The 12,309-nt window shown below is 33.5% G+C and overlaps 2 protein-coding genes across 4 annotated transcripts; one reads left to right on the top strand and one right to left on the bottom strand.

Moving 5' to 3' along the window:
* Positions 1 to 614: 614 nt before the first annotated feature.
* LOC129803118 (60S ribosomal protein L13) lies at positions 615 to 1,697 on the bottom strand. Of its 2 annotated transcripts, none has more exons than XM_055849469.1 (3): positions 1,632 to 1,697; positions 1,150 to 1,421; positions 615 to 1,090 (listed from the first exon to the last, which is right to left on the bottom strand). In XM_055849469.1, exons 2-3 carry the CDS (start codon positions 1,390 to 1,392, stop codon positions 668 to 670), a joined length of 666 nt encoding a protein of 221 aa, XP_055705444.1. In that variant the 5' UTR covers positions 1,393 to 1,421; positions 1,632 to 1,697; the 3' UTR covers positions 615 to 667. The 2 variants fall into 2 exon arrangements, with proteins under 2 accessions (XP_055705444.1, XP_055705445.1); XM_055849470.1 differs by having other exon boundaries at positions 1,619 to 1,640.
* Positions 1,698 to 4,610: 2,913 nt separating this feature from the next.
* LOC129803110 (ubiquinone biosynthesis O-methyltransferase, mitochondrial) lies at positions 4,611 to 6,082 on the top strand. 2 transcript variants are annotated; one of them, XM_055849461.1, is made up of 3 exons: positions 4,611 to 5,517; positions 5,579 to 5,709; positions 5,787 to 6,082. In XM_055849461.1, exons 1-2 carry the CDS (start codon positions 4,713 to 4,715, stop codon positions 5,689 to 5,691), a joined length of 918 nt encoding a protein of 305 aa, XP_055705436.1. In that variant the 5' UTR covers positions 4,611 to 4,712; the 3' UTR covers positions 5,692 to 5,709; positions 5,787 to 6,082. The 2 variants fall into 2 exon arrangements, with proteins under 2 accessions (XP_055705436.1, XP_055705435.1); XM_055849460.1 differs by having other exon boundaries at positions 5,579 to 6,082.
* The last annotated feature ends 6,227 nt before the right edge of the window (positions 6,083 to 12,309 follow it).

Below are 12,309 nucleotides of genomic sequence, written 5' to 3'. Positions count from 1 at the left end.
CGATATCTTTTTTAGTTTAGGAGCTATTAAGCTCCAAAGAGCGGCCAGCCGGGAACGTAAATTAGCCACATATATATTCGTGATCAGGAAGTGCTAAAACACATTTTGGCCAAGTTTGAGCGCGATCGGAGGACAGGAAATTTTGTTAGGATTATAGTAGGTGCGATTGTTAAGAATCGCACCTAATATCTCGAGAACCGTTCGACGAATGTCTTAATTTCTTTTTTTTTAAATTGGTCTAAATTTTCTGGACTACAACATAAACATAAAAAATTCAAAATCGCATGCTTAGATTTCGAGATAAACTACAAAACGTGATTTTTAACCGGTTTAGAATCGGTTTTTCAAAAAACTAATAGCACAGAAATCGTCGTACGCGCGCGTCGATATTATTTAAAAAAAAAAAAAGAATTATGAAAATATCTATCCAATCCAGAGATATTGCGTACTACGGACGGCCGGACCCGAAATTGCCGGCTTATGATTTTCGGCATCAGGGATGTTCAAAACATATACCCTGTGAATTTCAGCTCGATCGGAGCACTTTAAGAAAATCCGAGGATTACAATGGGTGTGATTAGAAGGAATCACACCTAAAAAGAGAAAAAAAGACGTTTTGTAGATCTCAACTTCATTTTTTTCCGTGTAAATCTATCATACATTTGATTTACTTCTTGGCTTTCTTGCTCTCCTTGGGTGCCTTGGAGATGTCATCGGGATTCTCAGATGCCTCACGGGCTTTCTTGGCGCGGATACCGACCAAACGTGCATCAGAGCGGGCCTTCTTGAGGGTCTTGAAAGCGCTGAATTTCTTCTCCTGTGGAGTGATGGTTCCCACGGTGACTGTGGGCTTGGGATTCCGGATGGGCATCACCTTACCCTTGACCTGAGTGGCCAATTTGCATGCCTCAGGAGTAGCTTCACCCTTCTGCAGCTTCCTCTTTTCGTGAATGGGGAACAGGATCAACTTACTGCGGTACTCCTTCAGACGCTGAATATTAATCTGCCTCTGCTCGACGCTTTTATTGCGCCTGCGACGGTCTACGGCAATCCCAATGGTCCTGGCAAATCCAGCAGTCAATCCAGCTCCCTGAAAATCACTTTCAACTTCACCAAAAAACTCCAAAATTCTCCTAATTTTGAACTCACCTTCAGCTCAGCAGCGGTAAATCCACGTCCAGGACGGACCTTGGTGTGATAGCGCACAGTTGGGCAGCGGACAACTGGTCTCAGAGGTCCGGCAGCGGGTCTGGGAAAGACTGTCTTGGCCTTCTTGATGCGATTATGGCGACGACGAAGCTTCCTGGCTGGTTGATTGAACCATGTGCGAATATGCCGCTGCCACCACTTATGAAAGTGGGCATTGGGAATCATATTATTGCCCTTCGTCATCTTTCCGGGTGTTTATGCTTGATGTCTCTCTAAAAAATAGAACAGAGTGAGGTTAAGTATCTCCACGCCATCGTGGGCTAACTTTCTCAGTCAATTTTCTCAAGAATTCTAACAAATTCTCAACACATTTTAGCATGAAACAATGCACAAAAGAATGAATTCCATAATCTTAAACAAAAACTTCAGGATTTAAGGATTTTATAGGGAAAAATAAGGAATTTCTTACAAATAACACGTACCTTGCATAAAATTCTATTGAAAAAGAGTTTATCGCAGGAGGCGCTGCAAGCACCAATGTTTTTATTTTACGCGTCGTAAAAATCACGTTGCATTTGCGTATTTAATTCAAGTAAAAAATTACATGGCGACGGCCAAAATTGCGACATTTAATAATTTTTTTTTATAAGAAAAAAAAACGGTTTCAGTTAATTTTTATTTAGAACATTTATTAAGATTGATTGATTGATTGGTTGATTGATTTATTAAGTGGTCTATGGTGCGAGCACCAATTAGACCTATATCATTGAATAGGTCGTTGAATTGTATAGGTAACAACTTTTGTTTCGGGACCAAAGTTCTAAACAATGAGGGAAAAGTTCTAGAGCGAAAAAACTATTTTCATAGAAGAAAAATAATCTCTTATATGAAATGTGCGCATTTATATTGTCTTTTTTTAAGGGAAAGAATAAATTGTAACATAAAATATATTAAATGACTGAATATTATCGAAATGGACATAAAAGCATATGTCCTTACAATGCATAACATGCGTAGGAGGACATTGAAATATGATGGCTCAAAGTCAAAACTTTAAACTTTATATCTCAGAGATTTATCAATAGAATTTAATCAATGAATACTCAATCGAAAGGTCTCGAAAAATCCTACAAAAGAAAATTATAGATAAATTCACAAGTCCACCGCAAGGGGCACTCCAGGTCATCAAAGTTTTCAAATATTAATAAAAGTGTTAATTTTCGAAACTATTCAACCGATTTTAATTATCTTACAATATCTATGTCCAACTCTTAATGTGTTATAGACAGAAATATGGCCCCATTGTATTCATCGATTTCAGTAGAATCATTACATATTTGAACTTATTTTTCTAACTGTGATTTATTTATTTATTTTCTTTTGAAATCGTAATCAGATTTTATATGCCTGAATAGCTTACCATAAAGCTTGTTCCCATACCAAGTTTCAGCTTTCTACTGCTTCTCAGGAAACTTAAAATGAAAAAAAAGTCCACATTTTGCATGGGGGCTACTGGAAGGAGGGGTGAGGGGAGGAAGTAGTATCCATGGATAAATAGCTGATGTCATACATTGACTCCATACCGAATTTCATGAAGATCTTTTTAGCAGATGTTGAATAATTCGATGTCAAAATAGTATTTTTTCACATCTATGGTCGCCACCAGAGAGGCGACATTAGCTCTGAAAAATGCGACCAGTTTTAGTGTAAATTCTTTTCCTGTTTTCGTGCACATTTCACGCGATATCTCGGAAACTACGTAGGTTGCCAATTTGGGATTTTCGGTTGCCAATTCCATATTAAATTGACTTTTATTTTGTATTTGTATTTTCTGGTACAGTAGAGTCTCTCAAATCTGAATCTCTTAAATTCGAACGCCGTTTGGATTCAAAATGTCAATTGTGAGGTTATGTTACAAAGTTCGTATTCTAGGTGAATGAAAATCATATATATGTGCTTTTTCCTGAATGTTTACATACAGTATTATCATATAAAATGAAAAAGAAGTATGTTACCACTAAAACTTGCGAGAAAGTACGATAATTTGGTTCAAAGTACAATTTAATCTCACACAAATTTCGTTAGTTTTGAAAAAATCGTTCGAATTTGGGAGGTGAGAAATGTCAAAAATACCCCCCGAGCGTTCGAATTTAGGAGACTCTACTGTAATTCATTCGCATTCCACAATAGAGATGGGCGGAAATTTTTCAGAGAAATTTTCCTTGGAAAATTACCAGTAATTACCAAAAAATTACAATCGGAAATTTACGGTAATTTGCCCATAAAAAAATTTCACCACTCTTCATTGGCCATGGGGTGGTGAAATATTCATGCAAGTATAAAGTTATAGTTTGATGATTTTCTAAATTAAATTTTTAAACCAGTTTTACGAAAATTGTCCGAACTGTAAATCTATTTAACCAGAATTGTGGTACAGTAGACGTAGAGTCTCTCAAATCTGAATCTCTCAAATTCGAACGACGTTTCAATTCAAAATGTCAATTGTTGGGCTATGTTAAAAAATTCGTATTCTGGATGAGCAAAAATCATATTTATGTGCTTCTTCCTGAATGTTTACATGCATTATGATCGTATAAAAGGAAGGGGAAGTATGTTACTACTAAGATTTGAGAGAAAGTACAGGAATTTGATTCAAAGTACAATTTAATCTCACATAAATTTCGTTAGTTTTGAAAAAATCGATGGGAGGTGACAAATGTCAAAAATACCCCCCGAGAGTTCGAATTTAGAAGACTCTACTATGTTCGAAATTCCAAATTTTACTTTTTAATTTTGTTGTTTTTTTTTCTCTAAATACTTCTTGGATCAATTATGCCCAGCGCACAATAACTTTTGTTTTGTAAACATGTTTTTGACATTTCAATGAGAGTGAATGAAACCGAGATCTAGTCATCTTGTTCTCTCTCATATGAAATTTTGAAAACATGTTTACAAACAAAATTTATTGTGCGTTGGGCATTATGTTTATGATGCACACAACCTACTTAATCTAAAATTTTACACCCAGGAATTTTAAAAGATTTCATATACACCTACAGTAGACTCTTCGATATCCGGCTGACTGGGGGACAAAATGACATTTAGGTTTTTTGAATGATCAACGGTTTTTCTATTTTGTGCAGTGTGAATTTATTTTCTGTCTGACAAAGAAAAAGAGAATTTTCTTCATGGTGTGCTTATGTTTCATTTTTTATCACAATTATGAATTAAAAACTTCGATACAATGTTAATAATACTTTAATTCACTCTGGACAAACTTCATGTTTAGTGAAAATAATTTTGAATTATATCAACCGCCAGTGTTTGGCAGCTGTCACCCGGATATCGAAGTGCTGGATATCGAAGAGTCTACTGTATTTTTGTGCATGTAACATATGTGTAAAAAATCTTGACGAATTTACTACGCGTATTGTAATGTTGCCAGTTGCCACCTTTTTTCATTTGTATCAGTTGGCTGCCATGAAAACAAAATAAATAAAAGCAGCTGAATTTCTGTTCTGTTTTCAATTGCTTTTCATTAGCTTTCCTAGTTATTTTTAAAGATGTTGAGCCACACTCAGAACGTGTCCCACACAGTGAAACAGTTTCTAAGGAGATCAAGTGGAAAAACTCAGAATATTTTATCTAAATTTGAGAAAATATCCAGTATTACAATCGGCTTGCCGTTGAGGTTATGTTATGCAACAAAGGCATCAGAGGAGTCGCAGAAAACGGCTCCCAGTGTTGATTTGGAGAATATTGAAGTGATGAAGAAGCTTGCACAAACATGGTGGGATCTTACGGGAGATCTAAAACCCCTTCATGCAATGAATCACGTCCGGGTTCCTTTTATAAGAGACGGTTTAGTTGCAACTGGAAAAGTGAAGGATCCTAAGGGAGGACGTGATATTTTGAAGGGAATGGATATCTTGGAGATTGGATGTGGCGGTGGAATTTTAACAGAGGCTCTGGCAAGACTTCATGCTAATGTCACGGCCATTGATCCAGCTGAAGAACTTATTGAGGTGGCTAAGCTAAATGCTGAGAAAAGTCCGGAAATCCAAAAGAGGATAACTTACCTTACACAGACAATTGAAGATCACGTTTTGGAAAATGTTGAGAAATATGACGCTGTAATCCTGTCGGAAGTAATTGAGCATGTGAATGATCAGGAGAACTTTATCAGGCACAGTATCAATTCACTGAAATCCGGAGGATCTATCTTTCTATCCACTTTTAACAAAACCTTCCTCTCTTACTGGCTGGGCATCTTTGTAGCTGAGAATATCATTCAGGCTATTCCTAAGGGCACGCACGAATGGGATAAATTTATTTCTCCACAAGAAATGCAGAGACTCTTCGAACAAAGTGAGTTTAAATTTTCCTTTTTTTATAGTTTGCAGTAGTTCAGGGACAATTTAACTTTCAGACAATTGCTCAGTCATTCAGACTAGTGGACTTATGTATCAGCCTTGGAACAATACCTGGACCTGGTGCGAATCACTCGGTATTACTTATATTCAACACGCTGTTAAACATTAATCAGTAAAATTCCTTAAGGTATTGTGATAAAAACTTCTTGATTCTCTTTATAATCTCCTCTTGAAGATGTCTCAGGGTTGATTTTTTTTCTGTAGTGTTTATTAGATCTTCCCAGAGTGAGTTGACTTTTTTGGAAAAGCATTTCAACGTAAAGTCCAATGAAGATAAATGATTTATTCTCAAATGGCTCGTATTAGGATTTATGAGACTGTCCAAGTACTGAAAGTAATGGTTGTATCTGTGTGTTGGTATTTTTGGTGGTGAAGAAGCTTCATTATAAAGCACTTTTATGTTTCATTCGTAACATTTCAAGAGACTTGAGAGAACTGTAATATACCTTTTAAAAGGGTAGAAATCGTAAAAAATAATAAACTTGTAATAAATGAATAAAGATTTTTTTTTTTGTTTTTTAAATCTATTAGAATTATATAGAATTGCCAAATTTTCTTATGATTCTATCAATAATATCTAATTAAATAGTGACATACAGGGGCGTAACGTTTCCCATATGTTTCTAGCGAGCCGAAAAAAATTTTGAGTTTATTAGCTATTTTCTGTCATTGGAGAATGAATTAGTAAATAATATAAATACCAAATAAAAGCCAATTTAATATAAAATAGGCAACCAAAAACCCCAAATTGGCAACCTACGTAGTTTTGGAGATATCTCGTGAAATGTGCACGAAAACAGGAAAAAATGTACACTAAAACTGGTTGCATTTTTCAGAGCTAATGTCGACCCCCTGGTGACATAAATAATTCTTTAACTAACAAATCCCTTGTTACAAATGATAATAATTCAAATTTATTTTAAGCAGGAATTGTATTAAAATATTTTAATTAAAAAAAATGAAAATTTATCTAGTAATTAGTAGAATAAACATTAAAGCCCGACGTTCGGAGGAGACACCTTTGAAAAAATTATCTTCGTAGTAGTCAAGACAACATTTTACGATCCATCTGCAATTAAAATTAAATTATTATTTTTCCCATTTTTCTATTACTTTACTTGACTACCTTACTCTTTTTGTGCCGAAAATTAGAATGTTTTTTAGACACTTTTATGATGAAATGTATACAATTTTTGGTGAAATTTACGCCACATTGTGCCTTAACTCATTTCATTCAGGGTTCCTGGTTTCTTGAGTTTCGTAATGTAACTTTGGGGTTCTTGGTTTTCGTGAAACGTTTTTCGGACAATTGACAAGAGTTTCTCACTTAATTGGCCCTTGTTTGGGGATGAAAGAAGCATAAAATCCTTCTGTGAAATACAAATTACTCATCTTTAACTCTTTCGTCTCTTTTGGGACTCTGAGTACCCAAAGAAGCATATGAATATTCTATGAAAAACAATGTTTTTTAATTATTCATAACTGATAAAAATCCAATTCTTGTGGATAATTACAAACTATAAGGATGTCCAAATATAAGATATTTTTTATAGGACTTCAATTAATTCCTGAGCTCAGATATTTTTGATTACAAAATGGTGAAATTGGCTTGCAGCATATGCTGCGGTTCGGAAAGAGTTAACTCTTTCCGGACCACAGCATATGCTGCAAGCCAATTTCACAATTTTTAATTAAAAATATCTATGCTCAGGAATTAATTGAGGTCCTACAAAAAATATCTTACATTTGGACATTCTTATAGTTTGTAATCATCCACAAGAATAGGATTTTTATCAGTTCTAAATAATTAAAAAACATTGTTTTTCACAGAACATTCATATGCTGCTTTGGGTACGAGAGTCCCAAAAGAGACGAAAGAGCTAACCCTTTAAGGACGATTGGAACACCGGTGTCCCATAAAGAAAATAATTTTTCCTGACTATACCTAAAGTTACTATTTTCTTATGTTTGTACGTAATTGCAAAGTAGAATGTTGAAGGAATCTAGGATATTTTTTGCAAGTTTCCAACTATTTGCTATATATAGTAAATTTTTAACCTAAAAAATAACGAATTTTTAAATTCTCATATTGAAAATTGATTTTAATTATTTTTGATACTTACAATTTTTTTAGACTGAAAATTATCAGTTATTGCTATTGTCAGAAAAATTATTTAAATTTTTGGGCTATTTTTGTTCCTATTGTCCATAGAGACAAAAAATACACCAAATCAGACTCTGTTGGCTTTTCGAAAGTTAGATGTAAGACGTTTTATAAGTTTTGTTTATCGGTTTCATTTTTATTGCTAATTTTCGGTCAGCGAAAACTGTCTCGCCGTTAAAGGGTTAACCCTTTAAGACTTTCGAGACACTTTTTACGGACTGAAAATCAACAATAAAAATTAAACTGAGAAACATAATGAATGATAAGTCTTAACCTTGGAAAATCCAACAGAATCTGATTCTGTGTATTTTGTGCTTCTATGAACGATAGGGACAAAAATAGCCCAAAAATTTAAGTAATTTTTCTGACAATCGTTTTAATGAAAAATATTACGTATGAGTATTGAAATTGTTATTGCCAAAAGGGTTTTGCTTAAAAAAACTGGAAGTATAAAAAATAAATAATATCAATTATGAATTTAAGAATTTAAAAATTCGCCATTTTTGAGCTTTAATATTTACTACATAGCAAATAGCTTAGCTATAGACTTGCAAAAAATATTCTAGATTCCTTAAACTTTCTACTTTACAATTATGTACGGACATAAGAAAAAAATAACTTTGGGTAGTCAGGAAAAATTATTTTCTTCATGGGACATCGGTGTTCCAATCGTCCTTAAAGGGTTAAAAGGGTACATTAGCTTTTTAGAAAATCTTAACAATCATGTTTGAAAAAGGACTTAAAATCAACGATTCCAAAGGCTTTACCTCGTCTAGAATTTTATTCCAATCGACTAAAGACTTCAGAACAATATTCTTGATATCTTTAATTATTATAAAAATAATATTTTTTTAAGCAAAAACTTAAGAAAAAGAAAAGTAAAACAGTTTTGACAAGAAACGCTTAAAGAATTTTGTAATTTTCAGAGAATTAGTATCTGCTTTTAACTCTTTTGTCTCTTTGAATTCTGGGTACGCAAGGAGGAAATGTTTTATTTATGAAAAAAATGATTTTTATATATAATTGCAAAGCAGAAAAAAATATCTAAATAAGAATTTCACGTAATATTAAATAATTTTTGCAGATATAGGTAGCTAAGACTTAAACCGTTTCTTATAAACGTTACTTCCGGAGAAGCAAACTTTTTTATTCTTAACAGAGATTTCATAAATTCATCAAAATTTTCAAAAGTTTTTATTCTGTATTTTACATTATTATTAATAATATTATAATAAAAGAGATGGCAAAGCGTCCAAGCTTTGCGGAATGCTCGAACTCACGAGATAGAGCTCACCGTGAATTAGTTTTTTTGCATGGCCTTTTGATATTACTGATCTACTACAGATCAAATTGATTCATAAATCACAAAAGCAGTTGAAAATCAAAAAAATCGGTACTTAACCAACTCATTACCGATGAAGACCGATGCAGCCGGGTTCGAAATTTCAATATCTCTCCAAAAAATCTAAATTTAACCAAATGGGGTGAAAAATTACCCTTCCAAAGTAGTTGACCTTTGACCTTCAATAATTCAAAATGACAAATTTTCCAGTCATAGGTATGTTTGGGCGAAATGTGCACCTGGACTAGCTCTAAAATATATCCAAAAATCATTGAAAAAGCTTGGGCCAATTTTGAGAAAAACCGAAAAAAAAACATTTTTTTTTGGGAATTTTATTTATAAGGGGATGTAAAATTATTCAAAAATCTGTGCTTAACCGGTTCATTACCGATGCAGCCGGGTTCGGAATTTCAATACCTTTCCAAAACATCCAAATTTAACTAAATCGGTTGAAAAATGAGCCTTCCAAAGTGGTTGACTTTTGACCTTCAAAAATTCAAAATGACGAATTTTCCTGTCATAGGTATGTTTGGGCGAAATGTGCACCTGGACTACCTGTAAAACATATCCGAAAATCATTGAAAAAGATTGGGCTGATTTTGAGAAAAACCGAAAAAACATGTTTTTAGGGATGGGGAGGGGAAAAGGGGAAAAACGTCTAGAGTTATTGTTTTTTTTATTGGGGGTCATCGAAGACCGGAAGTAGATATCTCTTACCGTTTGACCTCTAGCTCGAGAACAAATTTAAGATCAAGTAAAGAAAATTTCCGAAAAAATTATTCAAAATCGGTACTTAACCGTTTCATTATCGATGAAGACCGATACATCCGGGTTCAGAATTTCAATACCTTTCCAAAAAACCCAAATTTAACCAAATCGGTTGAAAAATGGGCCCTTCAAAGTAGTTGACCTTTGACCTTCAATAATTCAAAATGGCGAATTTTCCGGTCATATGTAAGTTTTGGCGAAATGTTCGCCTGGACTAGCTCTATAAAACATATTCAAAAATTATTGAAAAGGCTTGGGCCAATTTTGAGAAAAACCAAAAAAACATGGTTTTGTAGGTGATAGAGAGGGGTGGGGAGGGGGAAAAATGTCGAGAGATATTGTTTTTTATTATTTTTGTTGGGGGTCATCTAAGACTAGAAGTCGATATCTCTTACCGTTTAAGCTCCAGAACAGTGAAAAGTTGAAAAAAGACGATTATATAACTGCTCTCTCTTTGAGTTCGAGCAGTAATATTGCTGGCACAACATTCCATGAAGGAACAAGGCCTTCACGCAAGGGGATTTCTAGACATGCATTATTATTTTTTCTTGTACGGGATGAGGTCAGTTCCTACATTAGATCTTTAAAAATAATTATATTTACTTTTATTTAAAAAAAAAAAACAGTAATAAGCCCAAATAAGATTATGATAGCTGAGATTATTTACAGGCGACCTCACAATGCGTTCAACTTGAACTCTGGGCAGAGGGACGCTATCAAACATACGTTTTAACGGTTATTGATTTTAAATGTTATACCATTAAATGATTATAAAACAAACATCATTTATTTATGCAGTGTAACTGCCTAAGGAAATAATTTTTAATCCAGAATTTAAATCAGGAAAGCAAATGAAAGAAAATATTATTAAAATCGATGCGATGTCAAACATTCCATGAGTAATTTCGTGCTTAAAATATTCATACCTGAAGAAAAGTGCAAAAAAATGTATTTCTACCTCTGTCGGGCTCTATTTTCCATGTAATTGAAGGACTAAAGTAAATAAAAATCCTTTCCCTGCGGCAATTTGGATATCAATTGCACAGAAATACATTATTCAAAATCGCCTAATTCTCGTATGATATTTCATAGTATGGTCACGAATAGGTTAAAGGTCAAATATTTAATATTTAATGATTTAACGATGAGTTTAATGATTTATCTCAGTATTTAGGGGAAAGTTGTAATTTCCATAGTCATCTCTCAATGAATTTTCGTGAAGAGTGGACTGTGAAATGTATTACAATAATTTAACGATACTGAATTGATAAAAATCGGAAATTAAATGGTATTTTTTATCGAAAACAAAATGTCGTTTATTATGCAAAAAAATACGAAAACTCTCGAATGGGTTATATACAATTGATATATTTTTGTAAACTAAAAGTCTGTCATTTCTTTGCTAGTTTGGCGAGGATTTGCAAATAGATTTTTATCAGTTATTTTCTACGAGTTTGAGTTTTCTGTGACTACGTCTTCGGCTGTATTAAATAGTCATTATCATCATTTTCAACCGATTATAATTATTGGGGTCGCGGGCTCATGGCATCCAAATTAGCAGCCCACGTTTGTGGATCCTCCGCCACTTCAGGAAGATGTTCAGATTCGATCTCAAGGCGTTCCAAGGCAAGTTTATGAATTTGATTCAGCCACTTGGTCCTAGGTCTGCCTCGAGGTCGCGCCTCCTCACAATGGCTTGCATAGCTTTTCTGGGAACTGTTAAATTGTTTATTTTTATATCATTATTTTTCCAAATTTTAAAAGATGGGACTATAATTTTTTTTTAAAATTTATTTGATAATAATTTCACCGAAATTTTGGTCAAAGCAGTTAAAAAAAATAATGAAGAAGTTTTTTTTCTTAATTCTCAGTAACAAACTGCTTATACAAACCTTTAATATCCATCAATTTTGAGTAATATTCATCTTTGAATACCTTGTCACCTAAGGGATCAATATTTGGCAGAGTAATGGAATTGCTGAATTTTCAAGAAAAAATATTTATACTGGCTTGCTTTTTCGTTTATTATAAGAATGCAAGGTCAAACAATTAGTAGTTTGTGTTCTTGGGAGGACTTTCCAATAAGTCGACCTGCAGGGGAATTCTGTAACAAAATAACAATGTCATATGACAAATTTTCGTGGTTAATTTGGGAGCAGGATAATATTAAAGGACGGTGAATATTCAATGGCTGCCAAAATTACAGAAGTTGCAATAGAAAATTCTCCAGAATCTAGAATATTCTTCATATATTGACCCTTCAGAATATGATTTGTTCCAATTTTTACAGAATAGTTTAGTTTGGAATAATATGGATTCATTGGAAGCTGTTTAAAACCACCTTGAGAACTTTTTTCAAGAAAAGCCTGTTTCTTTCTTGAAAAAAGGAATTGATAAGCTTATATATCTTTGGAGAACAAGTATAAAACGGTAAAAATTGTTCTGAAAACATG

The sequence above is a fragment of the Phlebotomus papatasi genome, chromosome 2 (genome assembly GCF_024763615.1).
Source record: "Phlebotomus papatasi isolate M1 chromosome 2, Ppap_2.1, whole genome shotgun sequence".
Taxonomy (NCBI): Eukaryota; Metazoa; Arthropoda; class Insecta; order Diptera; family Psychodidae; genus Phlebotomus; species Phlebotomus papatasi.
Note: the sequence above shows the minus strand (reverse complement) of the source record. Positions and strands in the feature narration are given on the sequence as shown.

Bases quoted from the DNA above. Each gene is read 5' to 3' on its own strand.
- LOC129803118 (XM_055849469.1), bottom strand. From the start codon at position 1,392: ATGACGAAGGGCAATAATATGATTCCCAATGCCCACTTTCATAAGTGG. The intron at 1,091-1,149 runs GTGAGTTCAAAA...AGTGATTTTCAG, and splicing joins TTACCGCTGCTGAGCTGAAG to GGAGCTGGATTGACTGCTGG.
- LOC129803110 (XM_055849461.1), top strand. From the start codon at position 4,713: ATGTTGAGCCACACTCAGAACGTGTCCCACACAGTGAAACAGTTTCTA. The intron at 5,518-5,578 runs GTGAGTTTAAAT...TTTAACTTTCAG, and splicing joins GCAGAGACTCTTCGAACAAA to ACAATTGCTCAGTCATTCAG.